Source organism: Scardinius erythrophthalmus (genome assembly GCF_964197995.2).
Source record: "Scardinius erythrophthalmus genome assembly, chromosome: 8".
Lineage (NCBI taxonomy): Eukaryota > Metazoa > Chordata > Actinopteri > Cypriniformes > Leuciscidae > Scardinius > Scardinius erythrophthalmus.
The window spans coordinates 9,154,374-9,165,085 of record NC_138228.1 but is presented as its reverse complement, the minus strand read 5'-3'; the positions used below and the strand labels follow the sequence as shown (position 1 = coordinate 9,165,085).

General features: G+C 38.4%; 1 protein-coding gene across 1 annotated transcript; it reads left to right on the top strand.

Moving 5' to 3' along the window:
- The first annotated feature begins 178 nt into the window (after window positions 1–178).
- wee1 (WEE1 G2 checkpoint kinase) lies at window positions 179–10,513 on the top strand. The gene is made up of 10 exons (XM_081372599.1): window positions 179–1,273; window positions 1,691–1,896; window positions 2,208–2,274; window positions 2,961–3,133; window positions 3,234–3,502; window positions 3,603–3,695; window positions 3,786–3,871; window positions 8,708–8,878; window positions 9,023–9,168; window positions 9,306–10,513. Exons 1-10 carry the CDS (start codon window positions 803–805, stop codon window positions 9,460–9,462), a joined length of 1,839 nt encoding a protein of 612 aa, XP_081228725.1. The 5' UTR covers window positions 179–802; the 3' UTR covers window positions 9,463–10,513.
- Window positions 10,514–10,712: the final 199 nt, after the last annotated feature.

Sequence of the window (10,712 nt, the reverse complement as noted above, 5' to 3'; positions counted from 1 at the left end):
AGCTAAAACATTCGTCTGATCAACTCCATGATCAAACGAGACCATTTTCGGAGATGAAAGAAGAGCATTCGCGCCAAATTGAGGTCACAGTCAGTGGGCATTTCAGGGGAGGGGCTTACTGACGTAGCACTTACAGAACCTCCTATCTTTTAAACTTTGGAAGTCGGCGCTCATTGGTGTGCATCACGTCACATGACCAACGGTCGCGGGAAGGCTTTGACCACGCGTGTTGGTGGGAGGAGTAGCTCACCATTCAAACTAGTTTAGTAAACATTATTGTGTTTAACGATACTATTTTGGGTGTTTTGACATGTTTTGAGAAGTTTACCTTTTTAATTCGACGTCTTAAATATCGCGTAATTACTTTTAGGAATTAATTTTTTTCTAGTTCTTTCTAAATCAGTTGGAAGTTTGTGGAGCAGCCATTTTTTCAGTCGAAACTCCGCCGTGGACGCTTGTTTTATACGACTTCAACGTCGTTATCAGCTTCCATATGCGTCCAAACTGAACTTGTTTGGACTTGTCACGGAGATATCAGTCGTCAAAAGGAGATATTTTCTCGGACAATCTGTAGCAGTTTTCCACCTGGAACATCGCATCGCATCGCCGTTTTTGGGACTGTTCATCAGCGCTTTGGTTGTTGCATTGCACGAGCAGTATAGATATGTTTATCTAAATTAACGTTACATAATCTCTGCCTGATTTTCCAGCCGTTTGGGCTGGTTTTTATACTCTTACACAACTTGCGTTGTGTGTTTTTAAGTTTGATATTTTTACATAAACTGAACATTTGCCTGGAAAGATGAGTTTCGGCCCACGGAGGCACGGCAAGTCTCCAAATATTAAACCCGTGCGCCAAAAGTTGCAGTTTTCGGCAAGTGATGGTGAAGAGGACAGTATCGAAGATGCAAACAACAGCACCGGGGCCGAGTCGGGCTTCACGGAGCTGGACTCCCCACTGTCCGTGCGGCGCGGCGGCGATAAGAGGCCGGAGGACCTGGGCAGCAGCAGCCCGCTCAGCCGAACCAGAGACGACGACGAGTCCTGGGATGAGGAGGGATTTGGCTCACCGTCTCGCGCGAAACAAACTTTTTACATGAAAGGCTCTCCATCGCCAAGGAAAAGTCCCCAGGCTTACGACAGTTCACCTGAGAGGAGTTACATTCATGATGACATGGAAGGATCCAGCTCCCCTGTCCCGGACTGTCCTGATACACCACCCCATAAAACCTTCAGAAAACTCCGTCTGTTTGATACCCCTCACACCCCAAAGGTTTGTTTTCATGTTAAAAAAATTTAATTTATTTTTAGCATCGGTTCTATTCAAATGCTTAACGCGAGAGAACATTTTGTTGTTTACATTTGTATAATTATTTTTCCTCTGCCATTGTTAATATTCAAAAAGCAAATTAAGCAACGTTAGTTATGATTTAAAAAAAATAAAAAATTAGTCCAGCCTTTACTAGGTGGATGAGCTCACCTAGTGACACAGATATTGGACTTGCTGTACAAAGTTGAGTAACCGCTTGAGTGAATCAGTCTATTGATACTAGCACATCATTACATCATTTAAAAATGAGCAGTGTTCCTCCCCTGTTTTTCTTTTCTTTTTGACTGTGTCGGTTTGTTTTGGATTTTTGGGAATGTGGTTTAAATGCATTTTAAATGAGTATTATGTGTGCATCTACAGAGCTTGTTGTCGAGGGCCAGGACGATGGGATCGACGAACCGGAGAGTCGCCCTGTTTAAGAATGTGGATTCCTCGAGCAAAGCCTGTCTGGACGGAAGACGAAACCAGACACCTCTAGTAAACATCAACCCCTTCACCCCGGACTCCATTCTGGTGCAGTCCTCGACACTACAAAGAAACAACAGGAAACGATCACACTGGAATGAGTATGTTGATCATAATTAACATTAATGTCTTTTCTAGCTTTTCCTCGTTTTTTATTTTTATTAGTTAACCTCCAGGTGGTTTCTGACTGCTGTGAAGTAACGTTAGTTTTAATATAATGATAGACTATGCCCATACTGGACAGGTGTAACACAGGTTGCAGGGCCGTTCGTTAAATCCGTTTACTAATTCTGTTACAAGACAAAGTTGGCGAGGAACCAGCTCCTCGTGTTCGCCCCATCTACACGCCATGTGCTTAGTCAGGCCTCTCTGCTGCCTCCTAGCGTGCTAATAATGTCTTTTCATTCTGTAGCTCCTGTGGAGAGGACATGGATGCAAGTGACGCTGAAATAGAAGAGGAGCTGATCCCGCCCCCAAAGGTATTTTTTTTTAATTAATTATAGCCGTGAGTTATACTCTTAAATACTTTGCTTTTTATCCAATGAAGCACAGAAATACATTTAGGCAGAAACTGAAACTGATTTTAAAATGGAAAGTCCCTGTGAACTGGTAGTTGCAACTGACTTCAGTGTTGTGATGTATTTCCAAGTGACCTGGAATATTGAATAGAAGGCGGGGGTTTACTTCACCGCACCTCCTCTCCATCCCTCGCTCATAGCAGACTGACGGTTGGAGGGGAGTGGTTAAGGATATTTGACCCACTGACATCATCTGAGAAGGAACGATTTTTTTCTTCAGATTCTGAATATAGATTACCGTGACAGTTTTTTCTGTGTATTAATGTTACGGATTAATTGTTCACCACAAGACTAGTAATGTAATGTCTGCTAACAAAGTAAATGGGGTCAATTTTGATTTCAGGATGACTTTAAACTTAGGACTTTTTCTCTTTGCTAAAGATCCTCTTACTGGATTTTAAAGTAACATATTCTGGTCAGTTTCAGTCTGGATTTCAATTTTTTTAACAATAACACTTTTGGCCGAGAACAGGAAATGGCAATCTCTTTTTTTTTTTTTGGTGCATCCCTACTTTAATCCATGCATATCTAGTTAGTTAAGTACTACTGTATTTTTTCTGCCCTAATAAAAACTGATTTTCCCACAGAGGATCACAATGATGGAGAATAACATGATGTCCAGATATGCTTCTGAATTCCACGAGCTGGAGAAGATTGGCTCTGGAGAGTTTGGTTCTGTTTTCAAATGCGTCAAGAGGTTGGACGGGTGTATCTACGCAATCAAACGTTCTAAAAAACCCCTGGCAGGCTCTGTGGATGAGTAAGTGGTCCTTTAATGAATGCGTTTTCAACAACACTGACTATATTGAATGGAGGATCTTATTGTTTTCTAATTATTGCTTTGAATTCTCTCCCAATAGGCAAAATGCACTTCGTGAGGTATATGCACATGCAGTTCTTGGACAGCACCCCCATGTTGTGAGGTATTACTCTGCTTGGGCAGAAGATGACCACATGCTGATTCAGAATGAGTACTGCAATGGTGGAACCCTGTCTGATGTCATCGCTGAGAACAACCGACGCATACAGTTCCTGTCTGAGCTGGAGTTGAAGGATCTGCTACTGCAAGTCTCTCGTGGACTCAAGTACATTCACTCTACAGCACTTGTTCACATGGATATCAAGCCAAGTATGTATTTGATCACTACAGCCTTAAATATCTTGTTGATGCATTGTTAAATTGTCATTTAATTATAAGGCTTTAATTTTGGATTTTTTTTTTTTTTCAGGCAATATATTCATTTCACGCAAACCTGTTCCAAGTGTAGAGGAATTTGAAGATGAAGAAGATGGGCCCACCACAAGTGTGGTGTACAAAATAGGTAAGATGCTGAAATTACATGCCCAGATGATTGTTTAATACAGACATGGCTTAATAAAGGACATGATTTTGACAATCTCTTCTGTATCAGGTGATCTAGGTCATGTTACAACAGTTACCAATCCACAAGTTGAAGAAGGTGACAGCAGATACCTGGCAAACGAAGTTCTTCAGGAGGTAAACACTTGGGTCTTAAAGGAGAACTCCGGTCAATTTTAACATTGAGCTCATTTTTTTGTACATTTGGAGTGCTGTCAATACAGAGATCAACGACAAAAATCGGTGTTGCCTACATCGAGTTATTCTATTTTTAACCCTCTGGGGTCCTTCATTGAACACTCACACTCAGGACCTTCGGGTCAAAAATGACCCGGAGGGCAAAATTAATATATATAAAAAAAAAATCTTACATTTTTTTTTATTATTATTTTTAATAATATTTTTTCTTTTCTTTTTTGGTGTTTTGAGAGAATTTTATGATTTATAATTAATATTTATGCAATAATTATGACCCATTTTTTCCCATTGAATTTAATGGAAAATTTATATATATATATATATATATATATATATATATATATATATATATATATATATATATATATATATATATATATATATATATATATATTTTTTTTTTTTATTAAAGCTGAATTTCATTTTAGAGTCAAGCCTAGGCCTCATGAAAAAAAAAGTTGAAATGAGATGGGTGCCATCTGGTGGACACATTGAGTATTTTTATCATGCAATAGCACATTTTTACCACTAGTGGATTTACAGCTCTCTGTAGAAAGGCTTGCGAATTCTAGTGATTTTGCCTGAACAGATTTAGTCTGTTTTGCACTCTTGATGTTTTAGAGATTCACCCCTTCACTGTTGAGTCCTTTTTTTCTGCATTCTGGCTTATTTGTAGATTGTATGCACAAAAAAAACTCTGTTTTCATATTTTTGACAATTTCCCATTCATTTCCTATGGGGGTCATTTTTGACCAAAGAGCAGAAGTGTGACGACCACTTAGCATGCTTGGATCATGACCTCAATATTTTTTGTGTGTTTACATACCTAATACCATAAAAGTCACCTAGTTTCGTAACATTCCAATGAAGCTGTGATTTTTAAATATTCAAAACAGATTTTTGTTATATGAATTTATTAGTGTATGTGTATAAAAGTGTGTTTGTGTGTGTGTGTGTGTGTGTGTGTGTCTGGATGTGTCTGTTTTGCACTCTTGATGTTTTAGAGATTCACCCCTTAGCTGTTGAGTCCTTTTTTCTGCATTCTGGCTTATTTGTAGATTGTATGCACAAAAAAACCTCTGTGTTTTCATATTTTTGACAATTTCCCATTCACAGGGATTAAAGTTCTCCGTCGCTACGACGGATTTCCGTTAATTGCAGCAAGTCTATGACGGATTTCCGTCAATTGCAGGGTTCCAGTCTGTCCTTAATGTCTTAAATTCACTTTTCATAATTTTAAGGCCGTAAATAGGCTTTCATTTCTCAAATAGTGTAATAAATGTCTTAATTTTAGTTTGAATAGGTCTTAAATTAAGGAAAGACGAGGTGTATTCACCCTGCTGAGGGGGATGTGATCAAAGCCTGGAGTGGAGCAAAAGCACGTTCCTCTCTCCACTCTAACTTAAGCACTCTGTAATCACTCCGCTCATGATCCACTCCGGGTTTTCAATTACAGCTCACGGAAAGTGCATGTCAGGCTACAGCTGAGCGCTGAGGTAGATATTTCAGTTACCATGGACACACTTATAATGCAGGTAGGGCGATATATCGATATATTTTTGAAATGCGATATGGAATTAGACCATATCGCATATATCGATATAGTTCAAATTTGCGCTGTGATCCTTGCTCCCCGCGCCCCCGCTCCTCCTATTCCACTCTGCGCGCGTGTTTAGAGCGTGTTATGAGAGGCGAATCATGACTAACGTTACTTCAGAAAACCCAGCACAATAGGAACTACCAGGCAGTGACATAAGTGTACGCTGAAATAAAGTTTTTCACCTCAGAAAAACGGACTGTCTTGTCCTGTCAGTCGTTATCCTGTTCTCGTAGCGCACACTCACAAATGCAGCGGCGCGCGCTGTATCGCCTCACTGATCAAGTGCAAAAGAAACTACGAGCATGTAACGCCTTTACGTTGTAAATTACACGAAATAAAAGAAATGCAGGTATGATTTTCATTCTATTCACCAGGAGCAGTTTCCATGTTTCATTAACAGTTATTGTTAGTATTGTGTATTCACCATGGTAACTGTCGTTTCCATATAACCCCAAAATGCCACTATTTTTCTTTGTGTTATTTTTAATATTTTTAAATGACTGTAGTGGCTCATACCAACATTGTATTAACAAAAACTAGTTTGGGACTGCTATTTAATAGCTTTAGCATAGGCCTAATGTTTATTTATTAGTACTAGTCTTTACGATTAGTTATATTCTTACAATTTATGTTAAGTAAAGGGGAAAAGTACTTGTGTGTGTGTTAACAAATTTTGTGTAAACGTGTTATAATTTGCCTATATAAAATAAATAAATATATATATCTATATATAGGCAAATTATAACATGTTTACACAAAATTTGTTAACATACACAAGTACTTTTCCCCTTTACTTAAAGGAGAACTCCGGTCAATTTTAACATTGAGCTAATTTTTTGTAAATTTGGAGTGCTGTCTGTACAGAGAACAACGACAAAAATCGGTGTTGCCTACACCGAGTTATCCTCTTTTTAAAATTTGCACCCTGTTGACTTCAATGGGGCAAGTACTAAACCTGCTTTTAGCCTCTTAACATCCTTGATGTGTCATTGCAAGTGCACCAGCCAATGTGAGTGATCCCTTCTGAGTGAACGCGGTGAGTCTGACTGCAGTAGATGTGAAAGATATGAATAAAAATTGTTATTTCAGCCAGCGCTCATACCTGTATTTACATCCTGTTTTCGGCTGAAGTCCACAGTAGTCGATTGTCGAGTTCGGGCGCATGATCATAGGTACTAAACCAATGCGCGTGAACTCGACAATCGACTACTGTGGACTTCAGCCGAAAACAGGATGTAAATACAGGTATGTGCGCTGGCTGAAATAACATCACTTTTATTCATATCTTTCACATCTACTGCAGTCAGATTCACTCGTGTTCACTCTGAAGGAATCACTCACATTGGCTGTGCACTTGTAATGACACATCAAGGATGTTAAGAGGCTAAAAGCAGGTTTAGTACTTGCCCCATTGAAGTCAACAGGGTGCAAATTTTAAAAAGAGGATAACACGATGTAGGCAACACCGATTTTTGTCGTTGTTCTCTGTATTGACAGCACTCCAAATTTACAAAAAAATGAGCTCAATGTTAAAATTGACCGGAGTTCTCCTTTAACGAAAGTTTAAACGTGTTATAATTTGCCTATATATATATATATATATATATATATATATATATATATATATATATATATATATATATATATATATATATATATATATATATATATATATATATATATATATATATATATATATACTTATTGCGCCTACTGGCAACATTAAAGTGGTTTAAAACGTCTCCCATTAAAACGCTATTGGTCTCTCGACTATTTAAAAAGTTAAAGGAATGTGACTTGGCCTAAAAAAAATTTCAGTCAGAAGAATTTTTTTCACTTTAATCCCTGCATTCATTTCCTATGGGGGTCATTTTTGACCAAAGAGCAGAAGTGTGACTACCATTTAGCATGCTTGGATCATGACCTCAATATTTTTCGTGTGTTCACATACCTAATACCATAAAAGTCACCTAGTTTCGTAACATTCTGATGAAGCTGTGATTTTTAAAAATTCAAAACAGATGTTTGTAATCTGAATTTATTAGTGTGTATGTGTATAAAAGTGTGTTTGTGTGTGTGTGTGTGTGTGTGTGTGTGTGTGTGGATGTGTCTGTTTTGCACTCTTGATGTTTTATAGATTCACCCCTTCACTGTTGTGTACTTTTTTTCTGGATCGTGGCTGATTTGTAGATTGTACGCACAAAAAAACTCTGTATTGTCACATTTTTGCCAATTTCCCATTCATTTCCTATGGGGGTCATTTTTGACCCGAATGTCCTGAGTGTGACTATTTTTTTTACAGCCACTTAGACTACTCAAATCCTGTCCCCAATTCTTTTGGGTGTTCATATACCAAGTACCAACAAAGTCACCAAGTTTCGGACCATTCTGATGAAGCTACGATTTTTAATAATTTTTTATTTAAACGCATCGGGTCATTTTTGACCCGAAGGACCCCAGAGGGTTAAAATTTGCACCCTGTTGACTTCAATGGGGCAAGTTTTAAACCTGCTTTTAGCCTCTTAACATCCTTGATGTGTCATTACAAGTGCACAGAAAATGTGAGTGATTCCTTCTGAGTGAACACGAGTGGATCTGACTGCAGTAGATGTGAAAGATATGTATAAAAATTATGTTATTTAAGCCAGCGCAAATACCTGTTTACATCCTGTTTTTCGGTTGAAGTCCAAAGTAATCGATTGCCGAGTTCACGCGCATAGGTTTAGTTACCTATGATCACGCGCGTGAACTCGGCAATCGACTACTTTGGACTTCAACCGAAAAACAGGATGTAAACAGGTATTTGCGCTGGCTTAAATAACATCATTTTTATACATATCTTTTACATCTACTGCAGTCAGATCCACTCGTGTTCACTCAGAAGGAATCACTCACATTTTCTGTGCACTTGTAATGACACATCAAGGATGTTAAGAGGCTAAAAGCTGGTTTAAAACTTGCCCCATTGAAGTCAACAGGGTGCAAATTTTAAAAATAGAATAACTCGGTGTAGGCAACACCGATTTTTGTCGTTGTTCTCTGTATTGACAGCACTCCAAATGTACAATAAAATGAGCTCAATGTTAAAATTGACCGGAGTTCTCCTTTAAGAATTCCTGGCAGGTCACAATCTTCTGTGAAATATCATGTACTAATTTAGCTGTTCTTACCCACAGAACTACAGTAACCTGAAAAAGGCAGACATATTTGCCCTTGCTCTGACTGTAATCAGTGCCTCTGGAGCAGAGCCCCTTCCCACCAATGGAGAAAAGTGGCACAAAATCCGACAGGGCATTCTGCCCCATATTCCACAAGTGCTTTCTCAGGAATTTTTAAGCTTGTTAAAGGTAAGGTTTCTTCTATAAATTAGTCCTAAAAATAAGTAATTCTAAAAAACAAAATCTGTAGTGCTTTTATTTTATTTTTTATGCCAGAACTGTTGAATTGGGTCTTGAATGTTTGATTAAAATGTATATATATCCTCCTGACAGCTTATGATCCATCCTGACCCAACACGGCGACCCTCAACCACTGACCTGGTCAGACATCCCGTTCTTCTGACTGCTTCCAGAATGAGTGCTGACCAGCTGCGTGTAGAGCTCAACGCTGAGAAATTCAAGAACGCACTTTTGCAGAAGTATGTGAGAGATTCTTTCATTTAAAAGAATTCCGGGCTATATTAAGAAGTCTTTCACTTGTTATAAACATACTAAATCCTACTGGTGGAAAATGCACTTCTTTGGATTGAATTAATTTTCGTTTTTTGTTTCTCAGGGAGTTAAAGAAAGCTCAGATGGCAAAGGCTGCAGCAGAGGAGAGGGTTCTGTCCACGGATCGCGTTCTTACACGTTCCACAGTCCAATCCAGCTCGAGAGCTTCTCGACTCATCGGAAAGAAGATGAACCGCTCTGTTAGCCTCACAATTTACTGAACTGAACTCCAGACAAAGGAGATGACCAATCCTGAGTGAGAACTACAGTGGTGCTTATGAAAGATTGTGCACACAGACAGTTTTGTCTGTAGCCAGAAGGATGACACAGACTGTCCTGTGACTTATAGTGCTTACACTGTTTGACACAAGTACCATGGTCTATACTGAAGCTTGGGTCCTTCTGCATTGTTTTGGCAATAGCCTTTGAATATGTAATGCAGATCTGCCTTACCAATTAGGTTTGCCATTTCAAAATCTCTTGACAGAATTGCCTTATAATGGACATATTTTTAGTATAGATCTGTCTTCCTAATCCTTGCTTTAAGTTCCATAGGTAAGAGTCAAAATGGTCTCCCTGCACTTGCTTTCTCAAAGCTGCAGCGTTGCTCTTTACCAAATTGGAGATGTGTGCCCCTATTGAGCCCTGATATGTGAATGTACCAGATCGAAGATTTGTGCACCTTACTGCCTGTGAAAAATGCCTGTTTGGCCACAGAACTTGGGGGTTGAGTTAGATTGCCATTAAAATGAGCACTTTGGAGGCAATGGTGAGCTTGCCACAGAAAGCCTGCTGCTATTCATGTTCGTCTGTATCCTGTTAGGGTTGGAAGATTTTTTTCTTTTTTTTTTCTTCTTTAAATAACTTCTAAATCATTTTATCCTTTCAAACAAGCAATATTTCATAATATCATCATCATTAAAGTGTTTGTGCTCCAGTGACCTTTTTTTTTTGCAGATTACATTCATCCGTTTCTTTGCTCTGTTCAATCTAGTCAAATCTTGAATTTAACCATGTGACAAATGTATGCTTAAAACTGGAAGCAAATGATTTAAATGTACATATGCCATTCAAATCTCCAACCCTATTTTTGTAGCATTAAAACAATCTGTCCAGTTCATCTTATGTCTTTAGTTAATAATGTATAGTTTTGACTTATGTGCTACATAAACTACATTGATAGGGTACTGTTTAGATACTTTGGTCTTGTTAATCCTCAAAACTTCATTTTTTGTCTGTAAATATGTTCATTTTAATAAACTGTTTTCACCTAAATGCGACTAGTTTGCTTTATTTGAACTTTAACAGTTAAATAACACTTGAAACAATGTTTGTAATTAAACCTTCACATTATGAAGGCGCTAGAACAGGCAGCTTACCGTTTCTATGGTTACGTTCCGGCGAACCAAACTGCCTTTCGTGAGTATCGCATTTTGCGGGTACTAAAATGTATGGAAATGTCGTCGAAACT

Excerpts from the sequence above, each read along its gene's own strand:
- wee1 (XM_081372599.1), top strand. The coding sequence starts at position 803 with ATGAGTTTCGGCCCACGGAGGCACGGCAAGTCTCCAAATATTAAACCC. Across the intron at positions 1,274-1,690 it reads ATACCCCTCACACCCCAAAG|AGCTTGTTGTCGAGGGCCAG; the intron begins GTTTGTTTTCAT and ends GTGCATCTACAG. Across the intron at positions 8,879-9,022 it reads AATTTTTAAGCTTGTTAAAG|CTTATGATCCATCCTGACCC; the intron begins GTAAGGTTTCTT and ends TCCTCCTGACAG.